The sequence below is a fragment of the Folsomia candida genome, unplaced genomic scaffold, assembly GCF_002217175.1.
Source record: "Folsomia candida strain VU population unplaced genomic scaffold, ASM221717v1 Fcan01_Sc054, whole genome shotgun sequence".
Taxonomy (NCBI): Eukaryota; Metazoa; Arthropoda; class Collembola; order Entomobryomorpha; family Isotomidae; genus Folsomia; species Folsomia candida.
In genome coordinates, this window is record NW_019091246.1 from 874 (window position 1) to 18631 (window position 17758).

The following is a 17758-nucleotide window of genomic DNA, read 5'->3' on the forward strand; positions in this document are numbered from 1 at the left end:
TTTGTTGGGGGTCTATCAGACCCCAACGTTTGTTGGGGGTCTATCAGACCCCAACGTTTGTTGGGGGTCTATCAGACCCCAACGTTTGTTGGGGGTCTATCGGACCCCAACGTTTGTTGGGGGTCTATCAGACCCCAACGTTTGTTGGGGGTCTGTCGGACCCCAACGTTTGTTGGGGGTCTATCGGACCCCAACGTTTGTTGGGGGTCTATCGCACCCCAACGTTTGTTGGGGGTCTATCAGACCCCAACGTTTGTTGGGGGTCTATCGGACCCCAACGTTTGTTGGGGGTCTATCGACCCCAACGTTTGTTGGGGGTCTATCGGACCCCTACGTTTGTTGGGGGTCTATCAGACCCCAACGTTTGTTGGGGGTCTATCGGACCCCAACGTTTGTTGGGGGTCTATCAGACCCCAACGTTTGTTGGGGGTCTATCGGACCCCAACGTTTCTTGGGGGTCCATCATACCCCAACGTTTGTTGGGGGTCTATCAGACCCCAACGTTTGTTGGGGGTCTATCAGACCGCAACGTTTCTGGGGGGTCTATCGGACCCCAACGTTTGTTGGGGGTCTATCAGACCGCAACATTTCTTGGGGGTGTATCGGACCCCAACGTTTGTTGGGGGTCTATCAGACCCCTACGTTTGTTGGGGGTCTATCGGACCCCAACGTTTGTTGGGGTCTATCAGACCCCAACGTTTGTTGGGGGTCTATCAGACCCCAACGTTTGTTGGGGGTCTATCAGACCCCAACGTTTGTTGGGGGTCTATCGGACCCCAACGTTTGTTGGGGGTCTATCGGACCCCAACGTTTGTTGGGGGTCTATCAGACCCCAACATTTGTTGGGGTCTATCGGACCCCAACGTTTGTTGGGGGTCTATCAGACCCCAACGTTTGTTGGGGGCTATCGGACCCACGTTGTTGGGGGTCTATCAGACCCCAACGTTTGTTGGGGGTCTATCAGACCGCAACGTTCTGGGGGTCTATCGGACCCCAACGTTTGTTGGGGTCTATCAGACCGCAACATTCTTGGGTCTATCGGACCCCAACGTTTGTTGGGGGTCTATCAGACCCCTACGTTTGTTGGGGGTCTATCGGACCAACGTTTGTTGGGGTCTATCAGACCCCAACGTTTGTTGGGGGTCTATCGGACCCCAACGTTTGTTGGGGGTCTATCAGACCCCAACGTTTGTTGGGGGTCTATCGACCCCAACGTTTGTTGGGGGTCTATCGGACCCCAACGTTTGTTGGGGGTCTATCAGACCCCAACGTTTGTTGGGGGTCTATCGGACCCCAACGTTTGTTGGGGGTCTATCGGACCCCAACGTTTGTTGGGGTCTATCAGACCCAACATTTGTGGGGGTCTATCGGACCCCAACGTTTGTTGGGGGTCTATCAGACCCAACTTTGTTGGGGGTCTATCGGACCCCAACGTTTGTTGGGGTCTATCAGACCCCAACGTTTGTTGGGGGCTATCGGACCCCAACGTTTGTTGGGGTCTATCGGACCCCAACGTTTGTTGGGGGTCTATCAGACCGCAACGTTTCTGGGGGTCTATCGGACCCCAACGTTGTTGGGGGTCTATCAGACCCAACTTTGTTGGGGGTCTATCGGACCCCAACGTTTGTTGGGGGTCTATCAGACCCTACGTTTGTTGGGGTCTATCGGACCCCAACGTTTGTTGGGGGTCTATCAGACCCCAACGTTTGTTGGGGGTCTATCGGACCCAACGTTGTTGGGGTCTATCGACCCAACGTTTGTTGGGGTCTATCAGACCCCAACGTTTGTTGGGGGTCTATCAGACCCCAACGTTTGTTGGGGGTCTATCGGACCCCAACGTTTGTTGGGGGTCTATCGGACCCCAACGTTTGTTGGGGGTCTATCGACCCCAACGTTTGTTGGGGGTCTATCAGACCCCAACGTTTGTTGGGGGTCTATCGGACCCCAACGTTTGTTGGGGTCTATCAGACCCCAACGTTTGTTGGGGGTCTATCAGACCCCAACGTTTGTTGGGGGTCTATCGGACCCCAACGTTTGTTGGGGTCTATCGGACCCCAACGTTTGTTGGGGGTCTATCAGACCCCAACGTTTGTTGGGGTCTATCGGACCCCAACGTTTGTTGGGGGTCTATCAGACCCCAACGTTTGTTGGGGGTCTATCGGACTCCAACGTTTGTTGGGGGTCTATCAGACCCCAACGTTTGTTGGGGGTCTATCGGACCCCAACGTTTGTTGGGGGTGTATCAGACCCCAACGTTTGATGGGGGTCTATCGGACCCCAACGTTTGTTGGGGGTCGATCAGACCCCAACGTTTGTTGGGGGTCGATCAGACCCCAACGTTTGTTGGGGGTCTATCGGACCCCAACGTTTGTTGGGGGTCTATCAGACCCCAACATTTGTTGGGGGTCTATCGGACCCCAACATTTGTTGGGGGTCTATCAGACCCCAACATTTGTTGGGGGTCTATCGGACCCCAACGTTTGTTGGGGGTCTATCAGACCCCAACGTTTGTTGGGGGTCTATCAGACCCCAACGTTTGTTGGGGGTCTGTCGGACCCCAACGTTTGTTGGGGGTCTATCGGACCCCAACGTTTGTTGGGGGTCTATCGGACCCCAACGTTTGTTGGGGGTCTATCAGACCCCAACGTTTGTTGGAGTCTATCGGACCCCAACGTTTGTTGGGGGTCTATCGGACCCCAACGTTTGTTGGGGGTCTATCGGACCCCAACGTTTGTTGGGGGTCTATCGGACCCCAACGTTTGTTGGGGGTCTATCAGACCCCAACGTTTGTTGGAGGTCTATCGGACCCCAACGTTTGTTGGGGGTCTATCGGACCCCAACGTTTGTTGGGGGTCTATCGGACCCCAACGTTTGTTGGGGGTCTATCAGGGCCCAACATTTGTTGGGGGTCTATAGGACCCCAACATTTGTTGGGGTCCTCTAGACCCCCTACGTTTGTTGGGGTCCTCTAGACCCCCAACATTTGTTGGGGTCCTCTAGACCCCCAACATTTGTTGGGGTCCTCTAGACCCCATGAGTGAACAACAACCCCCAAGTGGTTTGATGCCATGGCCACATTTGCGCCCGCCACACCCACTTAAAGGCGTCAAAAACACGACGCCATCTTCAAACGCTGGCCAAAAATTCAAATTTGACCACAATTTCAAAATTTTGCACCAGTACATTGCCAGATAGTTGTTTTATAATATCCGACACTAGAATATATTTTTCAAATTTTTTGAATATTTTCGAAAATTTCCTGACCAGGGGTACGTCTTCGAAAAAATTAAAATTTCAAAAAAGTTGAGTTTGATATTGGATATGGTAACACAACTATCTGGGAGTATAATGGTGTAATATTTTCAAAATCCTATAGAAATTAGATTTTTGGCGAGGGTTTTATTGAGTGAAAACAGGGTTTTTTTCGTATTTTTTACGCCTTTAGGTGGGTGTGGCGGGTGCAAATGTGGCCATGGCATCGAACCACTTCGGGGTTGTTGTTCACTCATGGGGTGCTCCAACATATCCAAAGGGCATCGAGATCTGTGGGTGGCAACTAGTGAGGTTCCCCTCCTAAGTTTGAAACAATGCTCGTATCATTTGAAGTATGAAAACAAATAAACCATTAAAAGGACACACATTCCAGTTTTTTTTTCAACAAGTTGTGATGTATTTCATCTTGATTGATTCATCTCTTTTCTTTTTTACATGCTTACTTGTACAACTATTTAACATTTTAACGATAATAATAATTAATCAAACTGCATGACTTTTTAAAATGGGATTCAACCTCCTTAAAATATTTGGAAGTTTAGATTTCTTATCATATTTAATCTTCTTGCTGATTCTTTGGCTTCAGTTGCTTCATTCCATCTTCTCATTAATTTCACCATTATGTATTTTGATTGACACAGATTACGTAAACAATTAAATATTTAATTGCAGCTTGTATTTCCTAGATCTTTAACGTTACATTTTTTTAATTTCAATTTCTTTCTAAGAATTATTTTCATTTTCGAAATAAACTGAATCTGAATTTTGATAGGTTTTTTAGGTCGAACAGTATTTCATTTTCACTTCATTTTTTCATACTTAGGATAATTATTTTCCAAACATTGTTGCCAATTTACTTCATATGGAAATATCTTTAGCGAGAAAATTATATATCCTTATTAACTATTCTATTAAAATTAATAAGGATAACAACTTATCTTATGTATACAGGTTATCATAATATTATACATAGTACCATTTAATTAGCAGTGATGTTATGTATTTATGTAAATTCGTACCTAATTTACATACTTAATAAACAAATAAATAATGGAATGATGACTATCTTTTAACTTCATTAATTAATTAGTACGAATAATAATTATCGCTTTAATTGCTGCGATGAATTCTTAATTAAAAAAAGATTTTATTTATTTAAAAATTTCATAATCTCTGAGATTTTTTACAATTTGAAACTTTTCCTACTTATATTTTACAAAGTAAATATACTTGATTGATTTTTTGAGATTGATTGATTCTTTTGCATCCATTGATTTCGATTTCTTGTACTTTTTTGTACATTTATCTTTGTCCATAATTATTAATGATTAATGAACTAATTAAAATTTTAAATTTTCCGTACCGTAAAACTAAATAAGGAAATTAACTACGTATGTATGTAAATATTTTATGAGATCTCAAATTCATGATAAGATAACTGACTCATAAATTAAGATAACTACAAGAATGACTTCAATTTCCTGATAAGTCTACACTTCACTCTTTACCAACTTGCGCCAATATTATGTACATAACTATGGCGCAAGTTACTAAAGAGTAAAGCAATATAACTATCCCCCCGCATTAAACTTATCTCCCCTCTAACCCTAATTGCATACTTGATTTACGTTTCGTCTTTAAAAAGAGAATTTCACTATGGTATTTTGATCTCGGAAATCTCAAAGAGTTAATTTCAGGAAAACTCTAAATCATGAAAAAAAGTGGTCGAAATTTCTTGGTCAATATTCCCCCCTCTCAAAATCACTGCTGGTCCTGAATGTACCCCTCTTTAATCAACTGCTTCATCTTCCTCGGACTCGCCTCCATCTTTCCTTGATTGATCAGCTTCACTTCCTGCAACTTTTTCGCCTCGATCTTCTTCTCCCACTCGGACCACCCGTGAAACCGGTTATTCATACTTTTATGCTGATAAAATATGAGACAAATCCTCGACGGGTACATCCGATTCGGGTTCTTCAACGCCGTCGTGGCATGCATTTCATGCTTCGCACATTGCAAAATGACGGACCCATGCGTCAAAGCGATCGCCACGCCACCCATGGCGGGGTCTTTGAAGCAGTCCTCATTATCCGAGGAGGACTCGTTCACTTCCGGGATGACTTTCGGCTTTGGCGGCGTCACAAAACAGGACGGCGGTGGTCCCGGGACTGGTCCGCCTTGTGGCGGGACGAGATTCATGTTCATGTTCATATTCATCCCGAGTGGGGCGGGTTGTCCGCCAGCGGAGAAGTTGAACTGATGCGGCGACTGACCCCACGCGGAGGACGAGCCGACCGACGACTGGCCAGGAATCATGCGTGACGGGGGCGGCGGTGGGATGTGGTGTTGATGATGATACGGCGAGTATTGGTGATGGTGCGACATGTAATTGGGCGCTTGTAGGCCAGGGTAGGAAGAGTACGCCGCGGCAGCCGCGTAGTTTGAGGAGTACGCCGCAGCAGCGGCAGACCAGCCGCCGAGCGAGGGGGGGAACGAGGCCGTGTAGGGGGAGGGAGCGTCGTGTGGGTGGTAGGCTTGAGGTTGGTACGGGTTGTGGTGGTGGGAATTGTGGTGGAGGTGGGAGGTAGGGGGAAGGCACGGGTTGTGGGGTTGTGGGTGGTAGAGCGGTGTGGAGGAGGCGTAATGTAAGGAGGAAGAACCGCCGGGGTTGTAGGGGGATGAAGAAGAGGAGGAGGCGGAGGCGCCGTACGGGTGAGAGGAGGTGTGGTCTTGAAATGCGGGGGTGGATTGGAGTTGTTGTTGCTGGTGGTGGTGGGACTGCTGCTGGCCCTGCTGTTTTTGCTGCTGGTGTGACCGTGGGCTGGAGGAGGAGGACGAGGCAGAGTTGTTTTCTCCCAATCCGAGTGATTCCGCTTCTGTCATGAACGTATTTCGAAAGGAGGGGAGGATCGGGGACATTGATGAGTATCCCGAAGATGACGCGGAACCCGGGTTCCCACCGGAAGAACCGGGTGAACTGAGGAGAGTGGATGACGAGGAGGATCCGCCACCGCCGGTCGAAGAGGTAGATCCATGCCGGGAAATGGTGGAATTTGTGAGTTCGGTGAGAGACGAGAGGGAGGAGGATGTCCCACCAGGGCCGAGCGGACCACCACCCCCACCGGAAAGGGAGGATGACGAGGTGGAAGAAGAGGCGTGGTCGAAGTAGGAGGAGGAGAGACCGCGGTGATGGGGAGAGGAGTTTGAGGGCGATGAGGAGGAGCCGCCCATCCCGAAATGGGGGGTGTTCCAGAGCGATCCTGTCCCCGATGGGGCTCCACCACCTCCAGTGAGATCATCTAAGGTAAGACAACACATTATCAGTCACCTTAAAATAAGTAACTGTGCCACCACAACGACCACCATGATTTAATATTTTCGAAAATTACACAAACTTATTTATTTGTTTTTACAGATTTAAAAATTTTTGAATTCAAAATTTGAAATCAAATTGGAGAATTATTTTTCCATTTATTTCATTTGCAAAACAAAATTACGGGTTTTGTAACAAAATTCAGTTTGCTTGTAATTTTAATAAATTTTGTGTAATTTTTACGTCAAACTGAGATGCGAAAAAAATAATATTTGTTGTGGTGGTAGGCACTCGCTTATCCACTCGTAATTTGGTTATCAATCCCAAGTGGTGGTAGATTGGATAAGTCAACTTACTGAACGAATGTCCCAATCCAGGTAACTGCTGCCCTAATCCGTAACCTCCACCTTGATGATGAAACCTGTCTCCGTACGCATCCCCGCCGTTCGATAACCTCTCATCAAACAATTTTTCCCTTTTCGCGGGGGGCATTTCCGAGCCATAATCGCCACCACCGCCACCAATCCCTCCCAGCAGGGCGTTTCCAATCCCACCCCCCAAAATGCCTCCCGATTGCTGTGGTATCTTTGATGTCGGCGTGGTGGGTGTGACTGTGGGCGTTGAACTGTTGCTTTCACTGCCTCCCTTCGATCCACCGCCGCCGCCTCCACTACCGCCACCCCCTCCGGGCGATTTTGCCTTCGCTCGGCGTCTCGATGGGAGCAGGGGAACTTTCCGGATTCGAACTTTGCAAGGATACCTAAATCATAATACGAACACTTTTTAGCAAAAATCTCAAAAATTAATCAAACTTTCACAAAATTCCACAATTTTATTTAAAATCCTTAAAACATTTCACAAAATAAACTACCAATTTTTTTTTCAAACTGTCAACAAAAATGACAAAATGTCACAATATTTTCTATAAAAAATGAAAATAGGGAAAATGAGATATTTTATCTCCAAATTTAGAAAATATCGAGTAAACGTGGCACATTTATAATTTGGCTAATTTACTAATTTGTGCCAATGTTATAGTTTAGATATGGCGCAAGTTAGCAAAGGGATGAAGATACGATTTTGACCCTCACTTTTTCAAAATTTCCAACTGTCCCTTCTTGATTTTAGCCTTTTGCCCCTCTTTCGACCCGTACTCGTCCGTGTCGTCCAATTTGTACAGCGGGAGGACGTGGAACTGCTCGTCGTCGGGTTTCGACAGGGTGCGGTGTCTCGCCAGTGACACGGTCTAAAAAAACACATAAATTAGATTGACCCTTTTCTCTACTAAAATCGCCACTTTGGTCACTCACCACTGTGCACCCGTTCATCATGTTGTGAGCGTCCTTGTGGGCGTGGGAGCAGTAGTCGAGACATGCCGTGACCCCGGAAAACGGGCGACCCGGCCGGTACCCGAGGCGACATTCGAGCCCCTCGTTTTCATGATCGATCTGGTTCGTGTACGAATCTTGGGCGACACGTTCGTACAACGGGGCCAAATGGGTCGCCAAGTGTTGCACTTTCTCCTCTAGTTCGCTCTCCTACAAAAATAAATCCAAAATTCAGTAAGGTTAAAATTTTGAGTAACATTTTGTTAAAAATTTGATCAAGATTTTCGGCTTGAAAAAATTCAAGAATTTTTTTGCTCAAGGTTTGTCGAAAATTCAGTCAGGTTAAAATTTTATCAAGATTTAGACAAACTTGATTAAAATCCAGTCAAAATTTCTTAAAATTTGATCAAAATTCTGCCTTAATTTGATCCACTAACCTCATGCTCCTCCGTCAAGCGGAACTTTCGAACGTTCCGACTCCTCGCATACTTGCACCCGTTGAAGAACATTGACCACGCACAGCCGAAGGAGTACGCGGCGCCACACGTGTCTGGATCCACCCCCTGACACGCACACGACCTCTGCTCGTTCGTATCGCTCCGTCTCGTCGTCGGAATCCCGAACCGGTTCAACTTGTAAACCAAAGTGTCGTACAGATTGTCCGAAAAATGCGGAGGGACTAAAAACAACCACAATTATTTAGTTGTAACCATAATTATAATTAATTAGCAGGCGGATTCACATGCAAACAAGCCCTTAAGATGTTTCATCGGTTTCGAAATATATGTATGTCGGTCGAGATTTTTTGCTAAAAAACCAACTAAAAAAGTGAAATTATTTCAAGAATTAGATTAACTCGGTAGCTCGGCTGGTTCCAAAGTTATTAAAGTTCAAAATTTTATTGAGATGCATCTCAATCATCTAGATGGTGTAAGAAATGGGGATTTTGGAAACTTTGACATTCAATAACTTTTGAACAGGCAGAGCTACCGAGTTAATTTTATTTTGAAATAATGCACATTTTTTAATTGATTTTTTTTTCGCAAAAAATCTCGAAGGACATATTTGATTTCGCAAACCGAAGCACAGTGATAAAGGCTTGGCGAAAGGCCGAGTGTGCAACGCAACGCACCTCCTTCCCAAATAACGCAGCAGACGACGATCCACGCCGTCGAGCATTTGTGACCTTTCCGTTGTTTCACGAGGAAGAGGAGCTGCTCCTCGAACGAGCCGCGCCGCAGGATCTGAAAGCAGAAATTTATTACGAATTAAAAACTACATACATCGATATACAGTTATTATCCATTAATAATCCGAGGGTGGGAAGGTAACGAAAATTTTTACAATTTCACTTTATATCGTTTTGAAATTTTGTGCGTGCAATTTTTGAATTTTGGAATTGTGGTGCACAATACCCTATCCACCTATACGACCCTCACGGTCAACCACTTTGCAGATTCGCTCATCTTCGAACCTAACTCCTAATTTGACACATGCTATTTGTGTGCAAAATTTCAAGTTAATCGGACTAGTTTTACGGCAGTTATCACAAAACGGGCAGACAGACAACCACGACGGGTACATAAGCCCTTACTCGGGCTAAAAAGTTTAAAAACAGTCATAATCATAATTAATTTTCATAATTAACAAAAACCTTCATGCGCCTACAATGGATCTTGGAGTACTTATAATATATGAATTGCTCCTAAAAATATAAAGTGGCGTTGAAAAATTGCAATTATTTTTCAAAAGTTAACAATTTCGAGAATCTTTTTAAATTTATACAAATCGTGTCTTATCAAGTTTTAAGAAACTCCAAATTACATAAACAAATATTCAGCCAGCATAACATGGTATTAATTACTAATAAGTTATTTACCCATTTAGCTAACGGACATCCCACCCCGGTCTTGCCTTCTTTTCCCGTGTAAATAACCTTCTCCAACCGAACTTGATTTCCCCTGCGGAAAAAATTAAATAATTCTTATTTTGTCGACAAATTTTACACAATAATTTGTAACGTATGACTTGATGACTCTTTGCCAAAATCTTCAAGATTTAAATCATTTCTCGGCTCTGGGAATTTATTTTACAATTCCGGACTATACATAAATTTGTAGAGGAGGTCGTCGCCAATTTTTCAAAAATATAGGCTTCAGATTTTGACAGTTTTTGAAGGAGGAGATCTCAAGTTTAAGAAACATTCAGAAAAATTGGACCTCGTCGAACTTGGCTTAAAAAACTCACCGCCTTACTACTACCTAGAATTAACTTATTGACTACCATTGTCCCCCAGAATTTTAAAATAAATTCCCAAGGCCAAGATATAATTAAAGACGTATTGATTTTGACGATTTTGGTGATTCGCCATCTCGACCTAAATTCCCACCCACCTAAAACCCGTCCTACTCTCGACCACTTTTCTCAATTCGATCAAATTCTGTGCCGCGCCCAAGTGCGTGTAAAATGGTCCAGGCTCGGCGTGCACCTCGTCGGCCGGAAAACAGCCGCATTCCACCATCGGCACGTCCTTGTCACTGCCCCCACCAGCACCCCCACCACCACTCCTCCCCTTCGAGTCGTCATCATCATTATAATCAGGACCACCACCACCATCCTCCAAATCAAGGAGAAGATCCTCCTCATCCACAGACCTTTGTTGCTGCAAGTGCTGAATCTGGCTTTGTTTACCACCACCGCCACCTTTCTTCCCTTTATTCCCAACCCCGGAAATCCCCCCACCTTCCTTCCCCTCTTCCTTAATACCTCTCCCAAACTCAGAATTACTGCTGTCTCCCTTCTTCCCCTCCGCAGCGGTGGGTTTCGTGCGCTTTTTCCGCTTCTTCTTCGCCCCCGCTGCGGCGGCTGCCGGGAGTGGTGGCGGCAACGGCACCTGGTCAGATTTACCCGTCCCCTTATTATTCTCCCCACCAAATTCTTTCTTGTCCTGAAGAGAATTTGGTGGGGGAAGCACCGAATTGTTGTTCTTCTTCTTGTCCTTCCCGTTTTTCCCTTTCGTCGTCGTCGTCGTCGCCACGGGAGGAGGAATCAGTGGCGTGGTAGTTGTCGTGCTTGGTGGCGATGTCGAATTGTTATTCGGCGACGTCCTAGCCTCCATCTTGACGAGGGAAGAATTTGGCGGGGAAGAAGAATTAGCAGCGTATGATCGATACGACGAGGCTGGCGGACTTGTCGCATGGTTCGAAGAGGAGGAAGGGTCGTAATTGTAGTCGTACATTTTACCGGGATCTTGTGACCCGGGGATGACGGGTTGTTTCGGAGGGGTGGGTTTTCGTTCGTTGTTATTCGGTGGGGAGGAGGACGACGAGGAGGAATTGTTCGGAGGAGGACCACCACCACCACCATAATTTGAGCCACCGTAATCTTGCTGCTGCTGGTGGGGATGGGTGTGGGAGTGCGGGTGGTGGTGTGGGTGGTCGGGGGGATAAGCGGGGTACATTTGTTGCTGCTGCTGCTGCTGTTGGTGGTGGTGCGAGTGGGTGTGGTGTTGCTGTTGATTGTACGGATTGTACGAGGCTGAGGAGGACGAGGAGGAAGAATTGTTGTCTTGATGGTAATAATTTTGCTGGTTGTAGCCTCCTCCACCACCACCGGAAGTCGTCGTGGTGGTGGGCGTGGGGTAGTTTTGGTAGTAGGATTGGTGGTACGATTGATACTCGGAAGAGCCCGGTTCGGACTTTATGTTGAGGGGGCCGCCGTCTCCGTATCTGGAAATTTAGTGAAAAGAAATGTTAGTGGAAAATTTGGAGGGATTAAATTTGTCAAATGTGATAAATACCTTGACCCCCCATTTCCTGCGCGGTACATCCCCTCGTCGCCACCACCGTTTATCATCTCGTTCTTATTTCCCCCTAAACTGAGAAGGGTCGAGGAACCTGATGGTCCACCGTTTGGTGGCCCCCCGTTCTGCATACTCGTCGGATTCTCCTAAATCAAATATTTCCAAAATTAGTCAATTTTACTCAAAACTTAATTAGCCATTAAATTCTTCAATTTCATTCAAAAATTTCCCCAGAAATTACACGATTATTGGAAACTCATCAATTTTGCTGGAAAATTTCCCCACAAATTACAACACATTCTTCAATTTTATTCAAAAATTACAATTGTTGGACATTCATCAATTTTACTTGAAAATTTCCCATTTATCCAAAATTCTTAGAAAAACTCCTCACCTGATCCAGATATGAGAACGCTCTCGAAGTATTAAGTCCATTATTTGGCGGAGAATTCGACGCAGATGAAGAAGAATGATGATTATTATGAGACGACGACCCCCCACCGTTCACTCCTCCGTTCGCCTGTTTCGGCGTGATCAAGGGCGTGGGCGTTGACGACGGGGTGTAACCTCCACCACGACATGGCGAGGGAGGCGGTGGATAAGAAATGGGCTGCAGTTGCGTCGGATTTGGTGGACTTGGACCGGAAAAAGTGAGATCGTTCTGACTTCCAGGCTGCACCGAACCGGGCGATGACGACGAAGAAGAATTATTCTGCGCTGCGCCGTTAGGATAAGATAAATAGTCTGTAAAACAAACAAAAAATTAGATAACATGTTATCCCGGACAAAATATTATGTCAGAATGCAGTAATTTGAGCTCCATTCTACCCAGAGCTTAGATTTCCGGGGTTGTTGCAGCCACAAAAAGATGCGAATTTAGATCAAGAAGACAGCAGTCAAACCCATCGTTTGTAAAAAAAATACTTTTCTTTAACGTAGGACTCGTTGTAGAGCAGGTCTTTCCCAATTTAAGAAGTATACATCTCAAATTTTGACAAATGTACACCTTAAAATATTAGCTCAAAACCCTGCATTTTATCCATCACGTCATAATTCAAAAAAAATAAAAAATGTCTTACTTGAATTAGAAAAGGATGAGATTTCGAGCTGTGGGGTGTAGGAGGCTCCCCACGGGTCCCCAGCACCAGCACCCCCACCACCACCCGAAGTGGGAGGACTCGACCAGAATCGATCCCTCGCGTACGCCGAGGGTGGTAACGGACCCTGATCCGGCGTCGGGTAGCCGTAGCTCGACATTCTCTACTTCACGGCAATCTGAAATCCACATAAAATTGGCATATAGTAAAATCCAGCCTGTTTTTGATCCAGACTGTAATTTCATTTAATTATTGTCATGAGTAAGAAAATTCCGCAGTTTACAGTTCGTCAAAAAATCCCTACAAATTTAAATATTTTGTATAAAAAAATCCAACCCGTTTTTTATCCTAACTTCATCATGGTAATTTTCACTAACAGTGAATATTCCGCAATTCTAATCCAAAAAAATCCCCACAAAATTTTCCATACATAAAAATCTGCCTTGCCATACATAAAAATCCAGCCAGACTGTAATTTCTGAAAATTCCACAATTTCCAAAATATCCCTATAAAATTTATTTTATATATCCAACCCGGTTTTGAACTTCATCATTCTTCATTAACAGTGAATATTTGTAATCTAAAAAAAATCCCGACAAATTTTTTTACATATAAAAATCTGTCCTGTTTTTGATCCCGACTGCATTTCATCATCATCATGGTTCGTTAGCAATTCCGCAATTTCTAATCCCAAAAAAATGCCCACATTTCACCCTCCTCCACTTGATCCCTCACGATGTGTCACCCTCCTCCCCTAGCTCCACTGTCCACTCGACCAAACCCAACTAATAAATCGCCTCAATTAACAACTCCACCAATTTTTGGACAGGAAGTGCACATTGTGTTCATTTCCTTCACTTCAAGCTCCTCTCAATACTCGCATAAATAAATCCCATCCAATCCTGCCACTTCCTCCTAAATAAATAAATACAAAACGACATATTCATCCTCATCCAGCCGAACGGACCACCAAACATGCAGACGAAATCGTATCCCATCAAACCAACAAGTTCAATATTTTGTACAGAATAATTTTTTAATGAGACGATAACACAAAAAAAAAACTATTTTTCCATCTCAAATGGAAACCCGTATAAAATTACGGTTCAATGTTTTTCCACAAAAATCTCGAATCTCGTATTATTTGTTCCTCAAATTTTCACACCGGTTTAGCAGAACTAAAATTATTGAATTTGACATAAATTGGTATCCTCGTCGCTTAATTTTCTTATCCTGCCGATTTATGGGATCATTCTTCTGAATAAATTTTGTACTTAAAAAACCTACAGTGCAGACTCCATATAGCCCGAGTCAGGGACAGAGTCCCTGACTCCGTGAGTCCTAGCTGTTTCTAAATTTTTCTCCGAATTGACCGACATAATATTACCACTTTGAACTTCCACAGCTATATTTGCTATCAAGAAGTGGTTTTTAGCCTTCGTACCAAATTTCAGATGGAAAAAATTAAACTTAAAAAATGGTATGGGTTACCCTCCAGGGTCACTCTGGTTAAAATTCGCTCACTTTTAACTTCATATCCTTTCATGAGAAGCCATTAGGTATGACCTTGCCGGATTTAATGTTTTTAAAGTAATTTCTAAAAATCGGTATGGGTCACCCCATAGGGTCGCTCCTGATAAGAATTTTACCAATTCCACGTCATATTCTTCTATTAAGACCCATTAGCAACCTCTCTACCAAATTTCAGCTTTTTATGACGATTTTGAAAAATCAGTATGGGTCACTCCGTAGGGTCCCTCAAGATGAAAATTTTTCAAACTTAAAGTCATTTTTATCTATTAGGAGCTATTAGCAACCTCTGTACCCAATTTTAGCCTTCTACGACAATTTTGAAATTTGGTGCATAATACCCCACCCACTCCGATGACCCCCACCGGTCAACCACTTGACCGATTTCGCCCATCTTCGAACTCGTTTCCTAACTTTGTCCAATATGCATATGGTAAAAATTTCAAGTCAATCGGTTCAGCCGTTTTGGCTCTATCGTGCCGGACGGACGGACGGACGGACGGACGGACATGACGGTTCCATAAGCCCTGACTCGGGCTAAAAACCGAACAAAATTCCAAGCTTAAATTTATATAATCAAAATTGAAATCGATTTAGCTCAACAAAAACTACCAATTTTTATTTTTACATGTTGTCCCTTGTTTAATTAGCTTGTTTTTCCCCCAATCGCTATCAAGTGGAAATTGTAAACTAAAATATTTTTTTAAGTTATAAAAAAATCTCATTTTTTCCCCTACAATTTTCACAACAGAACCGATTTTCCATCGAATTTGACATAGTATTGTCGCTTGTTTAATTTATTCCACGCATCGCTTAATTCCCAAAATTATAGGAACAATCGTTCACAAGTGAAAGTTGTAAATCCGACCAAACCGCAAAATCCGACCGCATTTACACACACGTCACGCCACGCGGCGTACGTATCTACATATGCACAAACTTGGAGTAAAAGTTGCACCCGAATTACGACTTTCTCTCCCGGGTAGTGCATAGTAGATTTAGAGGATTGACGGATATGGTTGGGTGGATGGATGGGTGGGTGGATAAGGGAGGGAGATAGATAACCTTAACCTCGCCATAATGGAGGAATGGGTGCAAGATTGAATACAAAGAGAAGAAGACCGCTTGCTTTTAGTTCATGGTTACGGTTAAAGTTATCTTTACTGTTATCTTTACTGCGGGACGTGTGGTCTGCTCCTGCTCTCAGATCGGCATAAAAAATGGCCAAGTTCTGTCCCCAACATTACGGTACCACGCATACGATTTACAATACGGTGGACATCAGTTTCCTATGCATTCGATATTATATCAACAACTAAATTGCTACGTCATTACGGCACAATTGCCAAAAAAGTGGCAAAAATTCGACAAAAATTCGTACTCAATTCCTCAATTTCTAAATAAACGCCAAAAAAAGGCAAAATGTACACTTAATTTCTGAATAAATACAAAAATCTAAGCAAAATTTGATCAAAAGTCCCGAATTTGTGACTACATAAATTCCCCAAAAAATTAATAAAATTTGGCATAAATTCACACTCAATTCTTCAATTTCGGAATAAATTTAAACACGTGGACACAAATTCGACCACAATTCTCAATTTCTCAATAAACACCAAAAAACAGACCAAAATTCATACCCAATTCTGAAGTGGAGAATCTCCACAATTCTGTATTCGACGTGAATACCCCACGAAACCAACGGACTCTTACAAAGTATGTATTCTCTGGTTGGTTGGCCTTTATCTGTTATTGAATTCAGATACTCTCGTACGTACGAACTAACTCGATATTAATATAAAAAGACGACCTAAAATGTCAACGAAACCCAAATTACTCGCCTCTCTGGAAAATATCACCATTTGTTACGCAATCATTATTAAGTACACCTTATTATTTTACATGTCCCATTAATCCTCCCGTCCAAACTTTTCCAACTCCCTCAACTCCAGCCCAGCCAGATTTAGATTGATTACACGTTTCTGAACATAACAAATCGACCAAAATGTCGAATCCGACGCTTCCCAGGAAAATAAATTTATAGCATTCCTACAGTTAACAAAGTTCTAATTGCTATATAGCCGTTTTCCCCTCAAAATTTCTGAGTAAAATTTGGAATTTGAGCCTAAAATTTGTGAGATTCGCTTCTTCTAATTGCAATCTCCTCAAAATTTCCGAACAAAATTTGAAAATTGACGCTAAAATTCGCACATTTAACAAAGTCCTAATTTCTTCTAGTCTTGGCTCCAAATATCCGAATAAAACAACAAAATTTGGAATTTGATAATAAAAGTCCTAATTGCTCCTCGCCATCCGTTTTTCGCTCAAGATTTCCCCAAAAAATAGAGCACGATTTGGAATTTTTACCCTAAAATTCCTACATTCACGTACCAAAGTTCTAATTGCTATCCATCCCCCCTCAAATTTTCATAATAAACCAGAACAAAATTTGGAAATTGACCCTAAAATTCGTCTGATTCTAATTGCGATCCCCCAAAAATTTCCATCCCAAGGAAGAATTAGTCCGCATCCACCCAATAATCGCCTCCTGCTCGTCGTGTGGATTTTGTAAATTGGTGGGGGCACATATTTGAATTGGAGATGGAGGGAGAAGAATCCAATCTCTAAACACATACATAAAGTCCACTGGGCGAGTGAGTGGAGAGTCTCGGGAGGGAAAATCCATTAGGGGCGATTACCAGAAATTACGACGTTTTATTTCCACCATATAACAACCCAAACAAGAGGGCAAGATTGCATCTAGCCACGACGACCACTATTATTTCGTTATGTCCACGTCCACGTCTCCCCCAATTTTCCACAGGACAAATTTGACAATCCGACCGTTAATTCAATACATTTTAGCCTCACTTATGTATTGTCCTCAATTCTCGAGAGGATAGAAATCGAGGCGAATGGCAGACTTGAAATTGATACGAAGTATAAAAAAAGGAAGAAATTTTGCAAAAATTTGGACACCAAACGTTGCGAGGTAATATTCCTCTCAAATTTCTATTCTCGAAAAAATGCGTTCAATTTATCTCTAAATGGAATCCAGCCTATACGAAAATAACTACAATTTCGCCCAATTTACGGTATAAGAAAGTAGGAAATTTTACAAAATTGTTGACCCAACATTTTACGTAATCCTGTCAAAAAATTCGCCCAAAAAAAGAAGTGTCACTCTATTCGGTGCAGTTTCTCCTTGCGAAAACAACGCCAAATTCGCCAAATTTCCAGTAATAGAAAGCATGAGATTTTACAAAATTGTTGACCCCACATTTTACGTAATCCTGTCAAAAAATACGTGCAAGTGTCACTCGATACGGTGCAATTTCTCCAAGGCGAAAATAAGCATGAATTCCCCTCGGAACTCGATACGATCAATACGAACAAATGTCAAAGTTCGGTTCA

The 17758-nt window shown here is 43.4% G+C and overlaps 1 protein-coding gene across 1 annotated transcript in view; it reads right to left on the bottom strand.

The window, feature by feature from the left end:
- Positions 1–3646: 3646 nt before the first annotated feature.
- The window catches only part of LOC110862326 (DNA N6-methyl adenine demethylase-like), a 39004-nt gene continuing 24892 nt past the window's right edge, over positions 3647–17758 (bottom strand). Inside the window, exons 2-12 of the mRNA XM_022111508.2 lie at positions 12796–12991; positions 12111–12460; positions 11714–11862; positions 10308–11642; positions 9794–9875; positions 9047–9158; positions 8352–8593; positions 7897–8124; positions 7678–7832; positions 6943–7346; positions 3647–6572 (exon numbers count right to left, since the gene is read on the bottom strand). Of these exons, the coding sequence (XP_021967200.2) occupies positions 5035–6572; positions 6943–7346; positions 7678–7832; positions 7897–8124; positions 8352–8593; positions 9047–9158; positions 9794–9875; positions 10308–11642; positions 11714–11862; positions 12111–12460; positions 12796–12973 (4773 nt within the window). The 5' untranslated portion in view covers positions 12974–12991 and the 3' untranslated portion in view covers positions 3647–5034. The remainder of the gene's footprint in view (positions 6573–6942; positions 7347–7677; positions 7833–7896; positions 8125–8351; positions 8594–9046; positions 9159–9793; positions 9876–10307; positions 11643–11713; positions 11863–12110; positions 12461–12795; positions 12992–17758) is intronic.